General features: G+C 45.8%; 3 protein-coding genes across 11 annotated transcripts in view; 1 reads left to right on the forward strand and 2 right to left on the reverse strand.

Annotated features, from left to right (window-relative positions):
- The window catches only part of THAP3 (THAP domain containing 3), a 47,979-nt gene extending 45,701 nt beyond the window's left edge, over positions 1 to 2,278 (reverse strand). For 4 of the 7 annotated variants that reach the window (XM_044996437.1, XM_044996438.1, XM_044996436.1 and 1 more), the window contains exons 1-3: positions 2,115 to 2,263; positions 1,702 to 1,894; positions 207 to 263 (exon numbers count right to left, since the gene is read on the reverse strand). In XM_044996437.1, coding sequence (XP_044852372.1) covers positions 207 to 263; positions 1,702 to 1,894; positions 2,115 to 2,221 — 357 coding nt within the window. In that variant the 5' untranslated portion in view covers positions 2,222 to 2,263. Of the gene's footprint in view, positions 1 to 206; positions 264 to 1,701; positions 1,895 to 2,114 lie in introns of all 7 variants that reach the window. The other 3 variants (XM_044996433.1, XM_044996435.1, XM_044996434.1) reach the window with 3 other exon arrangements.
- Positions 1,847 to 25,811, forward strand: part of KLHL21 (kelch like family member 21) — a 32,409-nt gene continuing 8,444 nt past the window's right edge. Inside the window, exons 1-3 of one of the 3 annotated variants that reach the window (XM_044996427.1) lie at positions 1,847 to 1,911; positions 17,109 to 18,133; positions 21,440 to 21,845. In XM_044996427.1, the coding sequence (XP_044852362.1) occupies positions 1,847 to 1,911; positions 17,109 to 18,133; positions 21,440 to 21,845 (1,496 nt within the window). Of the gene's footprint in view, positions 1,912 to 10,614; positions 10,843 to 11,095; positions 11,181 to 17,108; positions 18,134 to 21,439; positions 21,846 to 25,811 lie in introns of those variants that run through there. The other 2 variants (XM_044996425.1, XM_044996426.1) reach the window with 2 other exon arrangements.
- Positions 2,961 to 10,937, reverse strand: PHF13 (PHD finger protein 13). Its single transcript, XM_044996430.1, has 4 exons — positions 10,405 to 10,937; positions 8,751 to 8,852; positions 7,280 to 7,832; positions 2,961 to 5,757 (listed from the first exon to the last, which is right to left on the reverse strand). Exons 1-4 carry the CDS (start codon positions 10,780 to 10,782, stop codon positions 5,531 to 5,533), a joined length of 1,260 nt encoding a protein of 419 aa, XP_044852365.1. The 5' UTR covers positions 10,783 to 10,937; the 3' UTR covers positions 2,961 to 5,530.

Consider the following 25,811-nt stretch of genomic DNA (forward strand, 5'->3'; position numbering starts at 1 on the left):
AATTTTAGCTTGCTTCAATGCCATCCAGTGAAAATACTCGCTTCACACAGTTTGGAATATTTAGACAAGTATCTACAAAAAGGGGGTACTTCAGTGAGAAGGGATCCAAATCCTAGACAATCATCATGTGCTGTACAGCAAAATGCAGCATTGTCCTCAGGTTTAAAAAAAAAAAGGATGCAAAAGGCTGGAAGGGACAAATGTACCTTAGGCAATTTGGAATCTTCAGCATCATGTAGAGGGCTCTTCTCCTTCCTGATTTGCTATAGTAAGGACAAGGCTCTCAGGTTAGTGTGACATTTCTGAGAATCCCAGTGTTACTTGCTGCCCAAGGAAACCACATGCAACATTCTTGGCTCTCCAAGGGAAAAAGACAGCAATAAAAAATGATCACGGTCCTTAAGACAATGTGGTATTGTAAACTTAAGCTTCACACAAGGTTTTAACAAAAACTTCCTCTGTTTAATGTTTGACTAAGCAAAATGGGAGTAAGACTGGGTGATGTATATACATGCGTAAACTCTTTGTTTATGGAAGGTCAGTTATAACTAACCCACAATCAATTCCAGGTGAACTAGCATCCCTCTCAGACCTGGTAGGATCTCTTCTCCCCCTTTACTTTTGAGAGGGGTAGGGCAGTTGGTAGAATAGCACTCGTCAGGTTTTTAGCTAGAACTGAGGGGGAGGGAACTTGTGGCTACTCTAGCCAAGAGTCATTATAGTTTTGTCTTATGTACTATTTGAATTGTTACAAGGAGAATAGAACATGCTTCCCTCATCTGTCAGTATTTTAAACGTGTATGGTTTGCATGAATAAATTTGGGGGAATTCACTTTGAGCATTGGCCTGCTAAAACCAGGGATGTGAGTTCAATCCTTGAGGGGGCCACTTAGGGATCTGGGGCAAAATCAGTACTTGGTCCTGCTAGTGAAGGCAGGGGGCTGGACTCAATGACCTTTCAGGATCCCTTCCAGTTCTATGAGATAGGTATATCTCCATATATGAGGGAATTTGTGTGCAGAATGCCATTTTTCAAGAACCTCTTTCACAGGGTAGAAATCAGAATATTTGTTGCAGCATATTGACAAGTTGTAAGTGTAAGGAGAGCAGCTAAAGATTAATTGCTATTATTAACAGGAGCACCTAGTATTTTCCCAGCACTGACAGCAGCTAAAGTATATCAAACACACAATTAGATCCGACCACTCTCCTACTAGATATGGCATTTTTACTGCTGATTTCAGTGGGAGCAGGCTTAGGTTAACAGTGATCAGGAACTGACTTCATAAAAATCCATAGCAGGGAGTGGCTCCTTGACTAATGCAAGGGGCAGAGCATATGGGACACTGAGGAACAGCTCACATGGGATGTGAAATAAAGTGATGCCCTTTGTGAGGGGAGGACAGAGCAGTGTCCGTTATAATAATATATGGAGCTCTACCTATCTCATAGACCCTTGTCCCCATTGTACAGAAGGAGAAGGGGGGAGCGCAGTATCCAATAAGCTCCCCACTGTCTCTCTCAGCCCAATGCTCAGCCCCTGCTCTACCCACTAGTTCCCACAACCAGGACTAAAACCCGACAGGATTGACCTAGAGTCTCCAGGAATTAATCTTTAATTAAAGATCGTCATGTGACGAAATCTCCAGGGCTACAGCCAGCCAAACTTGGCAACCCTCGAGCTCGCCCTGTCCGGCTCACCCTGACGGTGCGGGGGAAGGCGAAGAGCGTGGGCACGGCGTTGGGCTTGAGGTTGGTGCGGTTGCCGAAGGCGCTGAAGCAGTCAGGCTGGAAGTGCTGCGAGCAGAGCACCGTGTGCGAGCTGGGCTGGAAATCGCCACGGCCAATGTTCCCCACCCAGCGCGCCAGCAGCTCGGGCCGGCTGAACGGGAACCTGCGGGAGACAGTGGGGTGAGGCTGGGCGCGGGGAGAGACCGGCCCAGGTATCTAGGGGAGGGGCTGGGCCCTGCTACCCGGGGGGAGGGGAGGCGGGGCCGGGCCCCGGTACCTGACGGAAGGGGGGGGGGCCGAGCCCCGGTACCTGAGTCGGGGGAGGGGCCGGGCCCCGGTACCTGAGGGGATGGGGGGCGGGGGGAGAGGCCGGACTCCGGTACCTGAGGGGATGGAGGGCCGGGCCCCGGTACCTGTGGAAGGTGAGCTGCTGCCGGCAGCGGCTGCTATAGCGGTTACTGCACCGGAGCGCCGCGCACGATTTGGGCATCGCGCGTTGCCCCCAACAAAGATGGCTGCGCCCCCTCCTCGGACCCTAGTACGCGCCTTCCGGGACGGATTTCCCGCGCGGGGGCCAAGCGGTCTGTTTTACCCCTCCCGCACGGGGCAGAGCGAGCGAGACTCCGCCCGGCAATGACGGCCTTTCCCAGCATGCATCGCGTCTTTCACGCCTGCTCCCAGCGTCCCCTGACGGGTTGTGCGCAGGGCAGGCTGGGAGCTGTAGTCCCTGGGCCGCAGGGCAGGCTGGGAGCCGTAGTTCGAGCAGTCGCTGCACCGCCTGGGCCGCGCCCGTGGGGAAGCATCGCGGGGAAACGATAGCGGGCGCCGGCTTCCCAGCCCGTGACCCCCAGGCAGCTCAGCGCCCCCCCGGGTCGAGCTGCCTCCGCCCCCTGCGGGGAGGGCGTCGCTTTGTGCGGGAGCTGGGCCGGTAAAAATTGCCCCATAGCTCGAGCGTCAACACTACAATCATCAGTTGGCAGCAGTACGGCCGCCCTGCCTCCCGCCTCGCCCTCAGCAGTAGAAAAGAAAAATACAGCTGCCAAAATCATCTTCTCCTCCTCAAGTCAGCCCTTCTTGAATCCCCACCGCCATCCACTGCACCGCACCAAACACCAGCTGCTTCCCTCTCCTTTGCAACTCTGTCCCCTCCCTGCTTGATAAAGCATATATATAAACTTGTGTCTGTTTGAGGGCATTTTGTATATTGCAAGCTCCACCACACAGAAACTATCCAGATGGATGTTTTCCATAACCTAGCCCTACTGGACACTTATTAGGGCCTCTGTCCACTATGGAAACATAATAGAATCCTAACTTCAAACCCAGGGAAGAAAAAGCAAAAGAGAAAATGATCACATTAATGGCTGCTTCATATTTTTAAGAAAAAAAGCACTATTTGTTAAAATAACCACTTTTAATGAAAAAATAAAGTTCTGAATTAATTTGTAATCATACATGGATGAAAGTGATTAACTCAAAACACATGGACATGGTTGTTCCTTCTTCTACTAACATTGTAACATGCTGGGGTCCTCAGACACCATCTATTGGGGTAAATCTGCAAAGGTAACAGAACAATAGTCAAAAGAGTTAAAAGTAGTCTTGAACCTCTAAGAAACAGGCAGCTCACTTGGCAGTTTCTTGTATTTCTCCCATCAAACAGGAACTTATCCTACAGTGGTTCAGTTGTACTGCAGATGTGCCGTAGACACAAAGATGCCAACACTTGCATCAGGTCAAACCCTTACACAGACTGAACAGAATCTTCTTCCAAAGCCTTTTATGTTGCAGAGAAAACAGCAACACTTAGGAACTTTGGTTATTTATCTGGCTGCAGAAGACAGCCCTATAAGGTAAATCTTTGGCAAAGTCCTGGTTCCATTTAGCTTCTGGTAGGTAGTGTATAATGGTTGTCTTAGATTTTAGTGGAGCTGTTTATAAAACCAGATTTCAATTGCTGCAGCTATAAATCAAGTTGATTCATGGGCTTTTCAAACTGCACCAAGTTTTAAAATGGACAGTAAAATAAAATAGTGCAGTTCGATCATAATGATAAAAAGTAATGGATCTTTTCCATCATTAGGTCCCATCTAATCAAGGCCCTGGGCATTGTAGGACTATGCTATACAATCTGTTCTAGTACTCTGCGCAGCCTAGTGTTAAATGTCCAAAGGGGGTCCCTGACACTGCCAGGATGTTTTTTCTGATAAATCAGTATTCAAATAATGTGGCAGTCTGATACAAAGCATCTGCTGCATTGATTCCTGGCAGTTCTGTCTTCTTTCAGATATAAATGAACATCAGTTAGTGGCTCCCACTCATCTAATAGTCTGACAGAACAGAACGTCCATTGTTCATTAAGCATCATATGATTTAGGAGAATTCTCTCAAGAACAAAGATCCAGTTTGTGCAATAAATACAATGTATTCTCAATTTGGTCATTTAAAAGGAAAGCGCCTACACTTTAGTGGTCTCACGTACCAGTCTTGTTTCCCTGAAGCATTCTCTAGACCAGTGACCACTGCGCTTGCTGCTCCCTAAAAGAGCAGTCACAAGATACAAACATTTTCTGGTCCCAATGCAATCCTTTATCCTCTGCAGCTCTGGATTGTTCTCTCAACTGCAGCCCACCTTGCCAGTTGCATAGGCCATCTATCCAGGATTGGGCTGGATGCTGTAATACATTAATTTGCTCCCATTTGTATATGTGCATCCACCAGTTCAAAGATTATAAAATCTTCCCATTTACAAATCCAGCCCAGGAAACCATGAATGAAAATGCAGGTAAACTCAGCCCAGTAGTCAGATGGGGACAACCCAAATCCAAACTAGGCCTGTCTAAATTCCTAGATTTTAATGTATCATGGCCCACTGTGCAGCCTAAGCTTTACTTCAGGGCTGGAGGAGGGAAGGGAATTGGTATCTCCTAAAACAATGCTTTTCAGCTGAGATATCTGAAATAAGACACCACACCGGGCTGTGGAACAGAGTGGATGGCAGCCCACAACCTCATGTTTGAGTCACTCATGCAAAACAAAATCATTAAAATGGTTTTAAGAGGACGCAGCTTAATTACGGAAGAAAACTGACATGGCCACCTTCTGTACAGCCCACCCAGAAAAAAGAAAGGTCTGTATCTCTCTTTTGAAGACAACAGTCCATAGAGCTGTGGGAACTAACTGGTTTTACCAGAAACAAAGCCAAATCATAGAACTCACTGGATACTCTCCTACTACCCAGCTGAAGGGGAGGCAGGTCACATGTGAGTTCAGTGTGCATTCAAGCTCACTCTGAAGGAGCCTTCAGAAATTCTTAAGATTGATACATGTGGACAAATGGGCACGTCTAGTATTACAATAAAACATATGGCTGTTTATTTTCAGACTCTTCAGAGATTTCTCTCCTCCTACTCTGGAGGATGATTATTTTCTTCAGCACCTAGAAGTCTTGCACTTTCTTAACACTTTCCCAGGGGGATGAAAATTGATAGATGGCAAAAGTAAATGCTCCCAGATCATCATCCCATTCATAGTCTGAACTGGACAAAATCCCACTGAACCTGGGGTGCTTAGTGTGTCCCTGCTAAAGCTAATCAGCCTCTAGCAGAAATTTTGGCCAGCAGGCCTCTTCCAGCTCTGGCAATCAAAGACATTGAATACCTTATGTCTGTTTACACAGACAGACATTTTTGCCTGAGCAACTGCAGTTCAGAGGAGCTCTCTTGCACCCCTGGCTGGAGTTCTGTGTTTTACATGGCTAATCTGCCCAAACAGTATGCCGGCACAGTAGTTCCCTCCACTAGTCCAGAAAGCGCCTGCGTGAACCCGTCCGGGAGCGGTTTGAGCGGCGAATATCAAACTTGGAGTCCCGGCACTTCTGGCAGACATAGATCTCTGGAACATTTGATTTGCGGATTTTGGCACAGGAGAGGTGAATCCAGGTGTGACACTCATTACATTCAATCATTGGCCGTCCAGCAAAAGGTTTCATGCAGAAACAGGTTACGAGATCCCAAGAATCATCATCTGGAAGGGAAAAACAGCGAGTTAAAACTATTGCTTCTTTCCTCCTGCTGCACACCAAACTCTCCCTTTTGGCGCTGACCTTACTCCTTGGTTTAAAGGCAGTCCCTACAGGCCTGTGATGATTTGGGGAATCTGTCACTGTATAGTCTATGAGTTCTGTTTGTAATTATGAACTCTGTACATTGAAGCCTTTATGGTAAACTGCACTGTGTTCTTGCCTCATCCTCCTTATGCTCAGGAGATGGGAGTGGACCCTACACGTCTATCTATGAATAGGTCAGTCATTAAAGACTACCACACCTGAACAGATCTTGCCTGTTCAGAACAAAGGAGTAACTGCATCCTAGATAAAACCATTTTTTTCTCCAACTTCCCCAGTGGAGGGAACAAAGATAAAACACAGAGACTGGGCTGGTCAGACAGACAAGAGAAACTTGGGCCACGACAGAGCAACAAAGGGCCATGCTTTTGTAACAGAAGGAACTTTCTGAAGGTAGTACCAGGTAAGGCTGGAGGAAGCTGCCTGCAGGAGAGAAAGATACTCCATTATTATGAAGGGGAAGCCTTGAGCTGTAGGAAGAGTATCCTGGACACCCTGAAAGGATGCTGACCCAAACCCCCAAAACACTCAAGAGTGGCAAGAAAAGTGAAACAGGGACTGGTGTGTAGCTGTTTTTTATTTTGCCTATATCGGTATGTATGCTAATTGTGTTAGAAACCTTCTGCAAAGTGTGTGTTCATCTGCTTCAATGATCATGTGTCCCTGAAGACGTAAATTGGAAGCTAGGGTGCCCACATGGTTAGAGCTCTAGGCAGGATGTGAAGCAACTGTGGAGTTTCGGGGAAGACAGAACTCACCTCAAGGCCTAGGCAGTTGGACTGCAGAGTCTCTGCTTTCAGAAAAGGGTGCTAGAAAGCGAATGTGCACCCTGAAAGTGTGCCTAGAAACAGTGCCTGAACTCCGCTCAGAGTCAGGAAAGCTTAAGAGCTCCTGGGTCCAGTGCTGGGACCCAAATACAGCAGCCTGGTGAATGTCCAGCAGGAGGAGATTGACGAGCCCTTTCCAGGGCATGCCAGAAGCTGTAATCTGCACCCTCTACTGCCTCCTGCACTTTGCTCTAGGACAGAATCTCAGCAAACCCAGAGGGTAAATATGGAAAGAAAAGGGCTCGACTCCCAAAACTAGCTTCCAACTTTCTGTCCAGTTTACACTAAGCCTCTCAGAAAACACAGCTTATGGGAAGAAACCCTCACCTAAGAGTCTGGAAAGCTTCATTCAAGTGCTAGGTCACTAAGCAATAAACATTCTTTGCTCTTCTCTACCCACTTCTATCCAAAGATCTAAAAGTGCTATGCAAACACTAATGAATTTTGTCCTTAAATCCCCCCAGGAGACAGATCTGCACTATTCCATTTTATAGAGGAGTTGAGTGCTAATAACATACTAGATAGATGATAGCCACCTATGATCTCAATCTGACTAAACACCTCACAAATAGCTCCCCTTAGCAGGGTTGTTTACCTGAATCCACCATAATGTCCTCATCATCACCAGTGCCATCCTCATCCCGAAACACAACCTGCTTGCCCTGCCGTATGACCGTGCGTTTGCCCACGCTCTGTATCTCCATGCCCTGCTCAGCAGTCCCAGGAGGGTACGAGACATTGGAAGGAGTGTCAGAGTCCCATACTGAGCAATGGTCAGTCACAGACTGAGGATCACCCTCAGATGAGGGACTCATGGGGGTCTCAACATAAGAATCCTCCGCCTCTAGCTTCAGCAGCTTCCCCCCATATTCTTCCTCCACAGGCGCTTCCGTTTCTCTTCTCTTCATTTTTTTCTTCTTTCTGATCTTATCAATTTGCTTTCGCTCTGGCAGAAAGCTGTTCGGCTTTGCCCGCTGGAATAGGGAAACATATGGTTTTGCTCGCTTGAGCTGACTAAAGCTCTTTCTGCTCTTGACTGGCAGGGAGACAGCAGAAGGGAGGTCATTGAATCGGGGGTCCCAGCTATCACTGTCGATGGTACCTCCAGTACTATTGGGGGGGCTGGGGCTGCTCCTCAAGGGGGTCTCCTAGAAAATATTAAGAGACCAAATATGAGTATAATTGTAGAGTTGATAGTAAACCTCTTAGACAACCGCTTATTACGCCCACCTTTTTGAAGTGGGAGGATGGGGAAGGATCTATACCTGTCACAATAGGGCTCCCTGTCTTCTAACTAAAAATCAGATAATCTCCATTTATCCAGCTACCTTTCAGTCACTAGCACACATTATTTACCTTCTCTCATCCTTACCTGTGGCCTAGGACAGGTACAGCTGAGTGTTAAAGGCACTAAATAGTTTTCTGTAAAGTGTTTCCAGGAGTCCAGACTCCCAATTCCTTCCAAGTGCTTTGTATCCTAAGCCCCTGCTGGGAATTCCAGACAAGGAAAACAACTGGCTCATTTTAAAGGTTGCGTGGCAACCTGAAGTTTATGGCTGCCTAGGCCTAGGACACAAAGGGGAGGAGACTCTAGCATGAATACCGCTAACGTAATATTTTTACACTGCACAGAAATCATTCATCAATCAAATAATTTAAACAGAAATGGTACTCACTGACCTTTAAACTTTTTTTCTGTCCCCTCAAGCAAGACAGTGGTTTGGACTGCCTCACTTTTGATTAAAGAAGAGATTACATCATATTCCAGGAGCCTGAGGATTACATTTAACTTTATAAGTGTAGAGACATTTGTGGCTCAGGTGCGAGGCTGACAATACCAGTTACGTTCTAAGTTCCATAATTTGTTTCGGAACATCACAGGCCAGTGGGTTCATTTTTGCCCCATTAGGAGCTTTTACAGGACCCTACCCCATAAACACATCCACTTTATCTATCTAGGTATTTATACCATGCTTGTCACCCTGATAACATTTAACCTATCAACAGCATTAGCTATAGCAATGTGTACCTGAAATAAAATAAAGATTGAGTGGCTACACCATTACCTCTTGTGGGTAGGGGATGTAGCCAGCATATGCCAAGACAAAGGTGCAAAATTTGTTGAAATCTTCCACAGTTCTGTGTCTCTTGGAGCTGGGAGAAAAATCCTGTTAAAGAGACAGCAACCAGAACATTAACATGAAATTTCTGAAAAAAACAGTGATAAAGTCAAATCAGAGACAGCATAAGGATTTTGTACACATGGATATCCATCTTTGAGATTGACAATATAAGAGACACGCTGAAACTATCAAAATGCAAGAGAGGGCACCTTGGGGCAATCCTGTGATTTAACATGCTTGTCGGGGCTTTTTGCTGAAATTGAATTCTCAGGTTTGTCTGGCTCCCCTTCTAGGTATTCCCACATGCCTGTTTGCAGCGGTGGTTTATAACGGCTTGGGGGTCTAATATTGTATTGAACACAAATGCTTCTTTAAAGTCAGCTATTAAAGGCAGGGAAGAAGCTAACCAGTCACTAAAACGGCTGTTTTGGGTACTGTGAAGTCTGCACATCCTGTTAATGTAACTGATAAGTTACATTCAATGATTGCTGTTCTCTTTCTGGTGCAAAGTCTACATCATGGCTCCTACCCAGAACTCAAAGCTCCTGGAAAGAGCAGACTAATTACACATGGAGAGTCTGCCTGAACACAGAATACTTCTTCAGGGCTTACCGTTTTTTATATTTTTGTATTGAGACCCCAAAGAACTATCCAGTGCTCAGTTTCATGATAACCCTCTTCCATCCCCAACCCCACTGAAATACAAACGAATACGGAATATATTTGTATCTAGTCCCAAACCACACTTTGAACTGAACTGTCAAAAAGCAAGACAGGCTGCTGAGAAATCCTGTCCTCCCCACCTGCAATCTTCCCTATTTCCTTGTCTGCACTGGGCACTGCCTGAGAAAGTCACTGTCCAAAGAAGCCATTTCTGCATGGGGAACAGCACTGGAAGCAACCACAAAATCTCCTCCATCTGTGATGGGGGAGGAGGATTAGACAGGAGACACGGAGTGGAAGACTCCGAAGGGGGCCAGATCATTGGATGAGGGGCTCTGACTCCTTGGCAGAGGGAATTAAATCCCTGTGATGGGGGGGGGGGGCTCAGATGAGGAAAGAGGGTGCAAGAAATGGCTCTCTAAGAGGGTTTGGAGAGGTGTAGAGGGGGATGTGAGCCCCAAGTTCAGCAAGGGCTCTCAGCCCTGGGTTCTGAGCGGGGAGGGGCAGCTCTCTGGGTGGGCGTGGTGCTCGGGGCACTGGGAGGGGGAGAATTTCGGAGGAGGAAGGGGGTGGAAGACTGGTGGGGGGTTAGAAGGTTTGGTTGGGGGCTAGGGAGCTGGGGGGGCAACTTCTGAAGGGGGTTGGGGCCCTGGGGGGGAATCTCTGAGCGGGGGGTCGAGGCCCGCAGGTGGGAGGGGACCGCTGGGGGAAGGGGCCGGTGGGGGATCTCGGGGGCCCTGGGGCAGGCGGCGGATCTCTGAGGAGAGGGGCCCTCGGGGGGATGGGGGATCCCCGAGGGGGGGCACGGCCTGGGGTGGGCGGGGCTCTGGCTGGAGGCGATCGCTGAGCGGGGAGGGCGGCTGCCGCGGAGCAGGTCCCGGGCTCCGGCACGAGGAGGGGCAGGGGGTCAGCGGGGAGACGGCCCCGGGCTCACCTCAGGGGGGAAGGGGGAGGCGCAGGGGTCGGGGTCCATGTCCCAGCGCAGGCGGCCGGGGTCGGGCAGGTGGGTCCAGGTGCTGCCCGGAACGCGGGCCCGATACCGACCAATCAGTTCGATCTCGCCCGGCAGCGCCGACACCTCGAACCGCCCGGTACCGGTGGGAGGGAGGAGGGGTACGGGGCGGGCGCCGTGTGAGGACGAGGGGCTGCTGGGAGCTGTAGTTCTCCCCCCCCGCGCGAGCTGCTCCGGAGGGGACGCGGCGCAGGGGCTGCTGGGAGCTGTAGTTCTCCCTCCTCGCGAGCGGCTCCGGCGGGACTCGGCGCAGGGACTGCCGGGAGCTGTAGTCCCGGAGAGAACTACAGCCCCCAGCATGCCTCCCGCGCCTCAGGCCCGCCGGCTGGGGGTGCTGCGGTGGCGGCGGCGCTTGGAGCGGTAAGCGCGGGGCGGCAGCGGGCCGGGGCAGAGGGTCTCGTTCCTTTCGCCCCCGGCCGTGTGGGGATACGGGGAGGCTCCTCCCCTGGGCCTGCCCCCACGGGGGCCTGTCACGAGGCTCCGGGCGGGGTGAGGCGGCAGGCCCGGCCCGGCCCCTGGCGCAGTGACCGCCGCGGGCCGGAGTGCAGGGGCCGGCAGGGCGCTGCCGGGTTTCCTTCGGCTCCCGGGCGGCCGGCGCTCCCGCCTCTTTCAGACCGGAGTCCGGACCGTCCCCTTCCCCCACCCAGCGCTTGATGCCCCGAGAGCAGCTGCGCCGGCAGCGGGGCTTGTGCCGCAAGGTGAGCGCGTGTCTCTGCGGGGTGCGGGCCGGGCCGGGCCAGACGCTGGGGACCCGGGCTGCCTCAGGCAGGAACAGTTGTCCTTAGCTCCCGGCTTCGCTGCTGCCTCCTGTTCTCGCATCGTCCCTCCTCCCCACTTCTTCGATGTGGAGTTAGATTTCTTCCTTTCTATAGAGAGAGAGGATTGGAAGGGTTAGCTTTGTATTGGTAAATGTCAGTGTTACTCTGCACACACAAACTCTCGAAAATATTTCCATCGATAATTAAAATTGACAGGCAAAGTATGAAAAATATTGCTTGACCTCTTATTAGAGTTTCATTTAAGGTTATTTACATTATATATTTTGACATGTGAATTGACACTTTGTGTTTTGACAGCTATAAAGCTTTTTTGAATCTCAGGGTCTGTCATTAACTAATTGTTTTTCCCCATAATTTTGCACAACTGTGAACATTTAAATCAAGAAAAATTAAAGTTTTCAACCAGCTCTAAATATGAGTAATGGGCTCAGAATCTGGCTGATTAGTTTTAATTATATTTGGTGAATCACAGAATATCAGGGTTGGAAGGGACCCCAGGAAGTCATCTAGTCCAACCCCCTAGTCAAAGCAGGACCAATCCCCAACTAAATCCCCAAATGGCCCCCTCAAGGATTAAACTCACAACCCTGGGTTTAGCAGGCCAATGCTCAAACCACTGAGCTATCCCTCCCTTTATAAAAAAAAGTTTATAAATAAAATCAGTTTTATCTACTGAACTTATACATATATATAAAATCAGATTCTGCAAAGTGTCTCTGTGGAAATTAATCAGTTAGGTAAAGAGCATGAGCATCTGGCAGCCAAGGAAAATCTTATTCCAAAATATAATCCAGGATTTAAGGAACACTCTTGTGAGTTATTTATGTAGTTATAGATACCTCTTTTCCAAGACAGTAATCAGTTGTTGTTCCCTGTTTTAGGTGGAGATAATGAGCATCGGTAGCACCCAGTTTTGAATAGCTTTTTTTTTATTAAAGAATTTGACTTTTACTTGTAATTAAAAAAAATATTAAATTTTCTGTTGTAACCGAACACAAAGCAAGTGGCATATAATAAAATTTCACCAAACCTGTCTCCTGACCGTTCCCTGGTCTTAGTAATCTGTGAACAACAAAATAAAGTGGTGCAAAACAGGTTGGTTAGAGTTCAACAGTGAAACTTTACATTAGAAGGACATTCTTCAAAGTCTCAAATTAAATCTTCTTGCTCTTTTTTTCCTGAGTCAATCCCTTTCCCTTGTAGTGGTAGAGTTAGAAGTGGGTTTTTTACCCACAAAAGCTTATGCCCAAATAAATCTGTTAGTTTTTAAGGTGCCACCAGATCCTTATTGTGTTTTTTTAGAATTGTTTTTCCTCTTCTATATCTGAAGCTTGATGAGGAGCCTCTTCCTCAGTTTGTTTCTTGCACATTTGAATCCTTTGCCTGTTCAGTAAAAGGGGGCAGGCAGAGAAGAGGGGACACACAAGAAGCATGTGATTGATTGCTCACCAGACAAAACAGAACAGATCTAATTTTAGACTTCTTCAGCTTTGGCAATCTCTCTCAAAACACTTACATGTTGTTTTTTTTAAGAGCAGATGAATCATATTAGTGTAGTACTAAATTATAATGTTAATGAGAGACGGACGCTGAGTCATGTTGCATGTATCCTTCAAATTTTATGCGAAATTCAGAGCAGTAAGCTTGTATGATTGAAGCCTTCTGCACTTTAAGTTCCAGACTGTTCTAGCTTTCTTGCCACATCCTGTCTGTGAAAGTAATGTGTCGGCACCTACTTAGAGCTGGGAATGCTGATGCTAATAGCTGTGTGTCCAGTCCATCTATGGGCAAGGAAAGTACTGCCTTTTTTCCTGTGTACCTGCATATTTGCCTAGCCCTGGAATTTAGGAAATCATGTGGTGAGAGTCTAGTAAGTAATGTGTAAGATCATCAAGGAGGAAAGGAAGGCATTGTGTGCAACTTGAGTTTTGATCAACAGTCACTGTACATTGGTGAAGAATCCACTGTTATGCCAAAGTATTTTTGAAAAATAACTTCATTTAGAAATGAGATGTGACAAATGTCCTAATATTTGTTTGTAAAAGGCAACTGATTCCTTTTGAGTCATGATGAAAACCTACTTAAATTTTTTTAAAGAAACACATTATTTCGCTTTCTTCTTTTTGCAAATACCCTCAGTGCACTGGCTATGCCACGCTGATTGGAGAGGCCCGAGTCTGACCCTAGCCCCATCACAAGTACAGCAACCTAACTTTATGTATACTTTAGGTGAGAGAGTTTGTGCTGCTGGTCTTGATAAACTACATAGGATTACATCCTAAATCTGGCAACATTGGCTCGGGTTTATTGCTACTGGCAGCTTTTCTTACAGCTGTCTCTATTAGTTGAGGTTTGTTCTCTGACATTTCAGGATTCAGAGCAGATAGCATCTTACACCTGAAATTTGTATGTTTTCTTTATTAAAGGAAGCTGAGATAGTCATTGAAAGCAGTTCACATTTGATGTCTATATGGTGGCCTGAAACAAAAGAGCTGGGGGTTACAATAGTGTTCCCACTGTGGATATCAGGATGGAAAAAATAAAAAACTTTATTACTAACCGGTCTCTCTGTTGGCAATGTCTGCAGAAAGGTCAATAAAGGCTGAATTCCCCTCTCATATTTTGGGGAAAAGGGGATTCCACCTGGAACAGAACTTGGGCAAACTACAATGATCATATGTTTATGAATATGCACAGCTCTGGAAAACAGTATCTGCTAGTTGCTGTATAACAATAGCAGCAAAGAGTCCTGTGGCACCTATAGACTAACAGACGTATTGGAGCATGAGCTTTCGTGGGTGCATCCAACAAAGTGAGTATTCACCCACGAAAGCTCATGCTCCAATACGTCTGTTAGTCTATAAGGTGCCACAGGACTCTTTGCTGCTTTTACAGATCCAGACTAACACGGCTACCCCTCTGATACTGTACAACAATAGTTAAGTGGCTATTTTCATTGTTTTATGTATCTTCTTACGGTGATAGAGTAAACTGTGAATCACCAGAGGAAGGTATACAAAATTCTATTTACATAACAATCCATTTTAAATTAGGAAATGAAATTGTACTCTGTTAAATATTCTGTAGAGATAGACACTCAGTCTATGTCTACTCAGAAGCACCACACTTTCTGAACTTCTACTTTACTTTTCCAGGCTTGCCCATTCAGTAATTCCACCTGCTTTTCTTCTGCAGGGTTCAATTTCTTCTAGAAAAACTATCAGTGTATCTGTTCTATGTAACTCTGTAAGATGTTTTCTCTCTCTGGTTCTTTTTTAATTTTCTAGTTCTTTGGGATTAGTTCAGTACTGAGAACGTGCTATTATTTTAAAATGTTTTTGCTGTTTGACTTGTCTCATTTCCTATTTTGCCAGCTCTACACAATCATATCTTCTACTCTGATAGACTTCCTTTAAATTGTCCTAAGATTGTTCCATAATTACTATAGTCCTGCTTAGAGCCAGAAAAGAGTAAACTAACTAAGCTATTTTGTAATTATATTTATATTTTAAGACATTATTTCATAGACTAGATTGTTATTTAGTCTGTATAGTATTTAGAATTCTTGTAGTGAGGGCCTTCATTTGTGGAAACATTTTGACACGTGGCTGTAATTATGATGAGTATCTGGTGTGAACTGAGCTATTTGCTTCCCTGACTGCAGTGGGTGTTTGGAGTGCACAAAGAATGCAGCATCAGGCATTTAAATGTTTAATTTTGTTACAGTTATGTGAAAATACTTGTCCTGCAGAATGAATCTAGCAAGGAATTTTAATAGCATATATTCGCAATGCAGATAGTAGGATGCATACAGAACTCCTTTTTTTATTTCCTAAGACTATATAATCAACCCATTTGTAGACCTGCAGCTGAGCACTCCAAAAGCTCTCTTACTAGATTGTCAGAGATCCCCAAATAAAGGGGGAAAATGGAAGGTTTGAAGGGGGACAATAAGAAAACAAATGTATTTGCCAGTGAGTAAGGTTATGTGTCTGTCACGGAAATCACGGATTCTGTGACTTCCGTAACGGCCAGTGCAGCTGGCTCTGTGTCCGGTGGCCAGCAGGAGGGACTCCTCTCAGGTGGTGGTAATGGTGTCCATCGGGGCTGCCCGAGCAGCTTGGGCAGCCCCTGGGACAGCCGCACCGTCCGCTGCTGGGGCAGTCTCGGGCCACTGGGCTCCCCGCTCCCAGCAGCAGCCATAGTTTGGGTGTGGGAGGGGGCTCAGAGCTGGGGCAGAGGGTTGCGGTGTGGGATGGTGCTTACCTCGGGAGGACTCCCCGGAAGTGTCCAGTATGTCCCCGCAGCTCCCATTGGCTGCAGAGCTAGCACTTGTGGCAAGGGCAGTGCGTGGAGTCCCCCTGGCCTTCCCTCCTGCTAGGAACTGCAGGGACATGCCAGCTGCTTCCGGGGAGCCATGCAGAGCCAGATAGGGAGCCTCCTCCTCCCCTCTCCCCCCCCATCCTCCCCACCACGGACCGCATGCTGCCCCCGCAGCATCTCTCAGGGCTACCCCCCTAATTTTTAATTAGAGGTATATAGTACAAATCATGGACAGGTCATGGGCCTGTGAATTTTTGTTTACTACCCATGACTTGTCTGACTTTTACTAAAAATACCCAGGACTAAAACGTAGCCTTACCGATGAGTAATATACTTTGATTGCTCAAGCTTGACTTTCTGTATTTTATTATTAAATGTTTGTCAAGTAATGGGATTGCCATTATTGGAGGCATGCAAATAGCACTCTTCATTGATTCTGTTAAAATGTTTATAGCTTGTATGATTAGTACCATAGTGCTTATAAAAGCAACTGAAACAGTATGTGCTGACCTGTAGTTACATAGCTTTACTGTTATAGTTCAGTGAGAAACTGTATCTTGTAATTGAGATTGTCTTTGCAGCTTGTTCATTTTGTGAAGTAAAGTAAAATATTCAATTTTGTAGACTTCAGTGTTTTGCAAGTACAGATTGCAGGTGCTCTCTCTAAATGGAATAAGAACTTCCACCTCTCATTTCTTCTGTAACATTCCATTTGTTTTCAGTGCCCATTTAAATAACTATTATTTACCGTAATGTTTATTTCTTCCTTTACTAAATTCTGACCGTAACAACCAGTCCTCAAAAGTGTCTTTAGATAGTGGGTTGGATTGGAATAAAGAGGCAAAGAAATTCGTTGCATTCAAGCAAAACTTATATTTGAAACCAAGAAAGGCTAGTAGAAGTGATAAATTCATGTGCTGTGCATTTATCCTGCTAACCTTTCTTCTTCCCCAGCAAAGTTTGTAGTATAGGAAATTGAGACCATGTGTGTGGATAAACTGAAAACTACACTCCAGACCTGTTTTCAAACAACCTTGAACATCCTCAACATTTTTTTTTATTATTATTTTATTTTAAAGTCAGAACCGGTCTCTTCACCTGCCTTGATTTTCAAGTGTGAGGCTCTGCTAGGTGCATCTGTGAGGACAAAGCAATTCTCCAGAAGCAATCCCCTCACTTCAGAGGAAAGCTTGCCAAATCCCTGTGGTTTCTACAGAGCCCTGTATAAGCTGAGTCTCCCTGCTGGGGTGGAATCAGTTAAGGAGGCCCCTTCCCCCTGTTGATGGGAATATTCTAAACTAGAGCAGCTATCCCTGATATATGTGTGTGTGGGGGGGTGTACTAACCTGTGGGCTCTGCCCTTGAATGCTGCCTGGGCCCAGTGGGCCTCTAGGAGTTAAGGGGGTGGATGACCGGGGGTGGGGGCGGGAGCCACGTGTGGTTAGGGCCGGGTCTGGCCCTTATATGGGCTGTGAGTGCCTGAGAAGCCCCATGCTAACCCACTGTGTGTTGCCTCCTCCACAGGCATATTATGGAACCGAGCCCGGCAGGAGGAGGCGGAGGTCCAGGGGAACCAGCACATGCCGTGGCACTGCTACGGGGTCTGAGTGCGCTGCGCTCTGAGCGGAGCCTGCTTGATGTGACAGTGGTGGCCGGGGGCTGTGAGTTTGGGGCGCACCGAGCTGTCCTAGCCGCAGCTTCTGGCTACTTCCGTGCCATGTTCGGTGGGTCACTGCGGGAGTCCCGGGCCGAGCGGGTGCGGCTACATGGGGTGGACCCTGAGTGCCTGGCGCTGCTGCTTGACTTTGCCTATACTGGTCGGGTGGGGCAGCTGGGCCCCGACATCGCAGAGCGGCTGCTGCGTGCTGCCGACCTACTGCAGTTCCCAGCTGTGAAGGAGGCATGCGGCGCTTGGCTGGCCCGGCAGCTGGAGCCGGCCAACGCGCTGGACATGCAGGACTTCGCGGAGGCCTTTGCTTGCCCAGCCCTTGCAGCTGCTGCACACCGCTTTGTGCTGCGCCATGTGGGTGAGCTGAGCACGCAGTTGGAGCGGTTGCCACTGGCGCGGCTCATCTCCTACTTGCGGGACGATGAGCTGTGTGTGCCCAAGGAGGAGGCTGCCTTCCAGCTGGCTCTGCGTTGGGTGCGCGCCGACCTAGCTGCCCGTGCCCCGCTGCTGCCGCAGCTCCTGGCCCACGTTCGCTTGCCCTTTGTGCGCCGTTTCTATCTGCTGGCGCATGTGGAGGGCGAGCCCCTGGTGGCGCGCTGCCAGCCCTGCCTGCGCCTCCTGCGGGAGGCCCGCGACTTCCAGGCTGCCCGCTATGACCGGCACGACCAGGGGCCATGTGCTCGCATGCGGCCACGACCCTCCACCGGCCTGGCAGAGATCCTTGTGCTCATTGGTGGCTGCGACCGTGATTGTGATGAGCTGGTTACCGTTGATTGTTACAACCCACGCACGGGGCACTGGCGCTACCTGGCCGAGTTTCCTGAGCACTTGGGCGGTGGCTACAGCATAGCGGCGCTGGGCAACGACATCTACGTGACAGGTAAGGACGGGGACACATTGGATCTGATGCCCTGAGGAGTGTTATCTGGGGAAAGGGCCATCATTCTGGAGGGAGCCCAGGTCTGGCAAGGGATGGGGGAACGACTTTAGGTTTAAAGATCAAGAGGCATCGGCAAAGCTGTAGGGGAGGCCAGAACTGAGATCCCTGACTTTTCAGAGCACTAGTATTTTTATAAAAAGTTCTCTCTTTTCTTTGCCATTAGTCCCAGGATGGACTAAGTATGGCTTGTTTTGGGTTCTCAGAATAACAATTCTTTGAAGTGAGATGTGCTTTCATAAGTAGGGTGTCTCTTGCAGACTCAGAAACCGTTCTGTTGCTATGCTAAATGCCAGGGGAAATGATTCCTTGGCTTCTCTGAAAATGTTGAACGAGTGTGTTGCATACATTATAAGCAGACACGCATTCCAACAGCCTGTTTCAAAGGGACCTTGGCATCTCCACAGTGCAGTAACACTTTGTTCTGTTTGGAGGCTTGCATACATGTCTGTGTAAAGGTATTTGTCTACATTTTTATTGTGACAGACTTCAGGGCTCTGTAGTTGGTTCTAAGTACAGGCTAGTGCAGTGTGTGGTATAAAACTGAAATGGTTTTGTTATTCTGGTTGGGAGTATAAGATGCTTCATGGGTCATATTTGTTCTGAGTTGATAATAGGCTTGGAACTCAGAGGTGAACAGGAAAATAAGTATGTATGCAATTTTATATATTACTTACTTGACTGTGTGGAGAAGCCACCTCCTGAACACTTTATTTTTAACGTGTGGGGTCCATCGTCCAGGAGAGTCTTCCACTTTGCGGTTACATTAATGTTTAAATTTGTAATGAAAATATTTAGGTTTCCTACAGTGGTTCTTGGTTTTTCACAGATGGACCATGTCTGAAGTTCTGTTCAGATGTTTGGCATAAATGCAAGATTTCATTTTGCAACAGGGGTTCCGTTTCCATAGTTTTTCTCGTTTTGGGATGGATTTAGTAGCTGATCTCAGACAGGCGGCTGATTCATAATGACTAATACTAGTGAGTATGTAGACAGCATTTCAGGACCCATGTTGGTGTAACTTCCCAACTGTCTGCTCAAGACAACAGGGTAGGAGTCTGATTTCAGATGGTTTTGAAATTCCTGCTGAGAACACTTAAGAAAAGCAGAACTTAGAGAAAAGTAAATAACACAGGGTGCAACACAAAGTACACCATGTCCGCTTGTCACAGAGTCAGCGGGCGATGCTCTGGAACTACTCCATATGAGGCTAGTCAGGACACTGGGGGAGCCTCCTCTCTCCGAGCTGCTGTCTCTAGGGCAAGAAGCTTACACAGCTTCGACTCTCCTGGATCTGACCTTGGAGCATTCAGCATCCCCTTCCATACCATGCGCTTCCCACAGCGAGTCCGCCTGGGCTGGGCTCCTGGGGAAGCCAGAGGGCCCCGCATCCCATCTCCGCAGTCAGACTTGACTCTCAGCCAGCCAGTAAAACAGAAGGTTTATTAGTCGACAGGAACACAGCATAGAACAGAACTTGTTAGCACAGAAATCAGTGACTTTCAGCCAAGTCCATCTTGGGGAGTCCTGGCCCAGAAGCCCTGGATTCTTCCAGTCCCCCCAAGCAGACTGCCAGCTTCCAGCGACAGGCCCTCAGACACCCCCATTGCTCCCCCTCCTTGTCTTTGTCTCACCTCCGGGACAAAGAGTCACCTGGTTGCGTCCCCCTCCTGGGTTTCAGGTTACGAAGGGCACCGGTCATAGCATATATTCAGGCAGTTGGAGCAGCCTGACCTGCCTCAGAGGTCTCAGCCTAAGTCACACACTCCTATTCCCACCACTGAGGTATTGGTGCAGCACACAGGCGAACTGAGGCAAACAGTATTCATGCATAACAGTAAAACTCACATAGGCTCAACAGTAAGACTCCCATACAACATAACGAGGGAAAATCCCCACCTTGTCACAACACTCAAAGTAGAAACATACCAGAAAGTCCTCTGATACTCTAGACTTTAAATGACATTGAGAGTCATCGACCTTGGCATAGCAGTGTGTTTATGGTATTGAAGGGCAAAAGTTGTGTTTCTTTCTCTAGTGTACACTCTGGCTCTTGTCAGTTTGTCAAGTTTGCCACTGTAACTATACCAGTATAAAGCAGCAGCCTCCCACCTCACCCCCAGTGTGAGTGCAGTTATACCAGTGTAAAGGGACCCAAACAGAAAGAAGCTATACTGTATGATGCACCTTTTTACCAGTATAACCATGTCCTCAAAATTCACACCTCGAACAGACATATTTAGGTTGTATGTAGACTAGGCCTAAGTGAACAGAAAGTGAACAGAAAGCTCAATCTCTGACTTTACTTAAATCATAAACATCCTTTTTGTTATGTCATAAACATGATGATGTGCAAAAACAGAATAATTTTGTATTAACACTGCTGCATTCAAAGAAAGTCACGTATGGTAGTATTAAAAAACAATGTAAGGTTGATCCACCTGGAATTCTGAATGCCAAACATTTTGTCACACACCTTGTTGTGATTGCTGACTTCTTCCTGTGTGCAAGTACAAGACTCTTGGATCTGTTGTCATTGAAGATGCATGGATAACTTTTGTATTTTGCATTACAGTTGTAGCTCGGAGGAAAAGAGATGTAAAGGGAAAGCTTAGAAGCAGATTTTTATATGAGGCAGTAGTGAAGTGGGGTCAGGTGTTTCAGGTTGTTCTTTATGGATCTTGCATGCTAGGTTTGCTCCACTGATATAGCTGTCAACTATTGTAGAAGTGTGAGTTGGACTCTTATCAGTACCTTTGCTGGCTAACCATTGTTGAAAGTTGCTCTGTATTGGGTCACCAGCTCCAAGCCCTCACGTCAGGGGTATGATGGGGGTTGTAAATAGGAAAGGGAGAAAAGGATTAGGAAGTTAGCCAAACGTGGGATACATGTTTTGTGTTGATAATGCACCAGATTTTGTCTGGGCACCACATGAGGGAATCTCCTCTGAGATACTGGGAGTAAATGGGAGACAAATTTACAGGCCTGTTTTGGATTTCCAAATACATTTGAGGTTGAGAGGTACCATTAGCCTTGAAATTGTTGTGAAACAAACTGCCATTTTCCTCCTGTCCCTGAATATTTTAATAACAAGTAGGCTGGGGAAGTAGCAAAATTTGTTATAGTATTGGAAAGTAGTAATATTTTTGAATACCTAATAAAGGGTGAGTTATTACTTCCTCCCCACCCCCCACATACAATGGGATATATTGCAAAATATTTACTGATGAGATGTGCTCTCTTCTGTAGGAGGATCAGATGGGTCAAGGCTCTATGACTGTGTCTGGAGATACAATTCTAGTGTGAATGAGTGGACAGAAGTGTCTCCAATGTTGAAAGCAAGAGAATACCACAGCTCTACAGTCTTGGATGGACTGTTGTATATCATAGCCTCAGACAGCACAGAACGTTACGACCACTCCATAGATGCCTGGGAGGCTTTGCAGCCTATGTTGTACCCAATGGACAACTGTTCCACCACATCTTGTCGTGGCAAACTCTTTGCTATTGGCTCTTTAGCAGGCAAAGAATCCATGGTTATACAATGTTATGACCCTGAAACTGACCTCTGGTCCCTAGTGAACTGTGGACAGCTGCCTCCGTGGTCTTTTGCACCAAAAACTGTGACTCTTAATGGACTTATATACTTCATAAGGTAAGTAATATTGTATTCTCCACCCCACCTTGCCCCATGGGTAGACTGATCTTTTTGTTTTTGTTTTTTTTGAGAAATAGTGTAGAAGAATTGGATTTAAATCCACAATTTGGAAAACGGAGGCAATTTTACAATCTGGACTGAGGAGAAATCTACTTTTAAAGTAGAATCCTTGAGTTCTGTTGGCTTTTAATTCAGTTCTACTATAACTTTAAATGCACACATAGAAACGAATAAGCTCCAAGAAATATTAAATGCAGCAGATAGCGCACATGAAATGAGATAAGAGAACATGAGATGAAATGGTTTGTTGTTGTTTTTAAACCAGGATTTACCATTTTGAGTTGAGTTCTAATGGTTCAGATACTTACCCACTTAAATAAACTGAAAGGCATTCCATCACTGAAACCCTTCATCTAGTGTATTGTCTTTGTGTGTGAGCAAATGTACATTAAATATAGTCCCTAGAAATTTTGTTTTATTACCTTTTGGGTTTGCGTAAAGCAGTAAGTTGTATCCATGATCTTTATTTGCTGCATTTGGATTTGTTCTTGCTCAGTCCTGCATCTTGGCTTCCAGCGGCTGTTTGAAGTTATTCCTCTCCCTCTTTCAATATTCAACTAATATTGAAAAGGTTCTTTCATCAAAATATCCATCCTGTACGCTTGCAGAGCCAACTTGACTTCAGCAGCTTGGTAGTTCAGGGTTTAGAATTTCTAATGGTTGAGTAGTTGGCCCGTACACACCTCTGTCGGGGTTGCTGCAGCAGTAGGAAGTCATTGGTGATTCATTGGGTAAGCAGCTGAGAAAATTACCTGACACAGCAAAGGAAAAATTCTTCCTCTTCTTCACTCCTCCTCTCCTCCTCCCCCCCCCCCCCCAAACAATGCTGCAAAAGAGAGATTTTTCTGATAGTTTAGGAGGACAATCTCAAAGCAATAGGTTCATATACATGGGACCAAAGGGTAACTTATTAACCAAAGTTGCTAACTTTCAGTTTAGGTGGGTTTTTTCTTTATTAAGTGAGAATAAAACTCTCCCTCTTCTTTACAACCAACCTTAGTTACAGTTATAAATAGGCATCACAGCAAAACTAGCCTCTTGGGTTACTTCTATATTAGAAACAACCTTGAGATGGGAATGCCTTGTTCTTATTCAGACAAGCATGTGGAATCATTCTTGCTCCTGTTTTCCCTCCCAGCACGCAAGCAAGGGCGGCTCTAGGGATTTTGCCACCCCAAGCACGGCGGGCAGGCTGCCTCTGGTGGTTTGCCTGCGGAGGGTCCGCTGGTCCCGCGGCTTCAGCGGACCCTCCACAGGCACGCCTGCGGAAGGTCCTCCGAAGCCGTGGGACCAGCGGACCCTCCGCAGGCAAGCCGCTGGAGGCAGCCTGCCTGCCGCCCTTGCGGCGACTGGCAGAGCGCCCCCAGCAGCTTGCCGCCCCAAGCACGCGCTTGGTGTGCTGGGGCCTGGAGCCACCCCTGCACGCAAGCAGTGTGTTTTCATTTTCATTCTTGGAAGTATTTGCCTCATGCAGCATTGTTATCATAAACATTGTAAACTGTGATAACTCTTCTCTGTAGAAGTGGCTTGACAGCAACTTTAGGATTTTTAAAGTAGTATCACTAAAAGGGTTGTCTTCGCTCTTCGCTTGAATACATGAAACTCCTATTAATGCTCTGCTTGAGGTATACAACAGCTGGAAGGAGAGATCCCTGCATATTTAAGTTGTTTAGAATCTTTGGGTCCGTAGAACTGAATTAAACAAGTGTGATTTATAAATGCTTGACTCCCATGGATCATCTTTCCTCTACATAGACACCTCTGCTCTGAGATTGCTTCCCAAAGTAGCTCAAACTAAGGAAACTGGTTATAAAGAATGTACCTTGGGAACCATAAGAAAACTTGTGCATTGGTTTTTTTTTTAAACCACGGTGGATAAAAACTGATTTTAAAATATTTAAAAATCAGATTTTTTTAATTTTAAATCTGAGGGTTTTTTTGTTTAAATACAGGTTTATTTAAAAAAAAAATTAAAATTAAAATTGAAGTTGACAACCTATATTAAGGCTTAAACTTACAATAATATATTAAAACTGTATTAAGTTATTATAATAATAAGCAGCACATGTTTGCTCCTGAATTTTTATAGAAAATTAAACCATTAAACTGGTGGAAGTCACTGGCTAAGCACCTATAACCAGAGTTTGTTGAAGTGCTTAATCAGCTTTTGACAGTAGTAGGATCTTCTGCAGATGCACAAAGAATATTTTTTCGTTTCGGTATAGTCAGATAGTTCAGCTCTATGACTAGTTCAAAGTTAAGATACAAATTGTACGTTGGAAAAAGGAGAAAAACTTTTCTTCTTCTTCCAATCTATACTGGGTGTGAGAGGTTGAGATCAACTAGTTCCAAAATCTTGAAGGACAATGGGGACCAGAAACAATCAGTTCAGTTCACTAACTACAGATAATACTTTGTTTTAACAAATCAGTAAACGCACAACATGTTTTGATGTACTTTTTTTTTCTTGCATATCTGCATGTTTAAGGTAATTTTACTTAACTTAAAAAATAAAAAATAAAATGCTGATTTTTGTGCACTTCTTTATTGAATCATAATTCCAAATTGAGCTTGACAATAAATCACAAGTAAAAAATTATTTAACATAAAAAAGTAAAATTTAAGAGTCTGAATAAATGCAAGTTACACTTTATTTAAGCAAATATAAAGCTTATCAATATAGTGTATCCTCCTGGTTAACAAAAAGACACACCAAATTTAGTGTAAAGGTTATATTTAGTTGCAAATCAATATGTTATTATGGTTACCAACCAGTGAGAATCAACTTTCTTTAAGAAAATAACTATAGTACAAATGCAAAACAAGATTAAAATCCTTGATTTAAATCAAGGTTTCCTGCTTGGTGATTAAAATCCAGTATTTAAATTACATTGATTTAAATAAATCCACCCTGTTTTTAACTAATAACTATAGTTCAGAAACCTGGATTTTACTGTATACTAAGCAGGCCCTTTTACAAGCATGATGGCTTCTAAATGAATGGTCATCAGGAGAGGTGGTGCTCTGGGTTGTCTGCATAGACTTATTTATTTCACCTTCCTCTTATTTCGACAAACTCTGTTGCTATTGCTTTGATTGGAATAAGCAGATCTTGTTATCTCTGTCATCACTAGATTGCTTTTTGTAGATTGCAAAGGACAAGGTAGTTCTTGGAAAATCAGTACCAATGTCTGAAAAATTTAATACTCAGTTCTAATTGTCTTGAACTCACTTTTCTTCTCTCATTCAAATTTTTAACTTTAATAAAAGGACTTTCTAGCCAGAGATTGAATTATCCAATAAAAGATGTCTATACCAATTGAAATGGATTCTAATACAGTACACCTCTACCCCAATATAACGTAACCAGATAGAACACGAATTTGGATATAACACGGTAAAGCAGTGCTCCGGGGGGGGGCGGAGCTGCGCACTCCGGTGGATCAAAGCAAGTTCGATATAACACGGTTTCACAGTAAGATTTTTTGGCTCCTGAGGACAGCGTTATATCGAGGTAGAGGTGTACATAGTTTTTACTTTAAATTCAATTAACTTAGTTCTCGAGACTGATTCAGTTAAAAAGGAAGCTCAAATTAATTAGTGGTTGAATTAAGTAGAAGATTCTGCATTCTTAGGTAGACTTCCAACTTCATTCTTGATAGGACTTTCTTGGATTTACTTTAAGCACTGCTGTGACTGACCTGACCTTGTAATCTCCATATTCGTATGCCAGCAAATTGCATTTCTGTGTCACAATAATCCCTCACCTGTTGCTGTCACACTCCTGACTCATGAGTGGAATGGGTAAAAGAAGCCTTGTGGGATTATAGTGCTGCTGTCAGTTCTTCCATTACAGACCTCTCTCCAGCCTTTATTCACCCCCCCTCCACCCCACCCCGGTCT

The sequence above is a fragment of the Mauremys mutica genome, chromosome 21 (assembly GCF_020497125.1).
Source record: "Mauremys mutica isolate MM-2020 ecotype Southern chromosome 21, ASM2049712v1, whole genome shotgun sequence".
Classification (NCBI taxonomy): Eukaryota; Metazoa; Chordata; order Testudines; family Geoemydidae; genus Mauremys; species Mauremys mutica.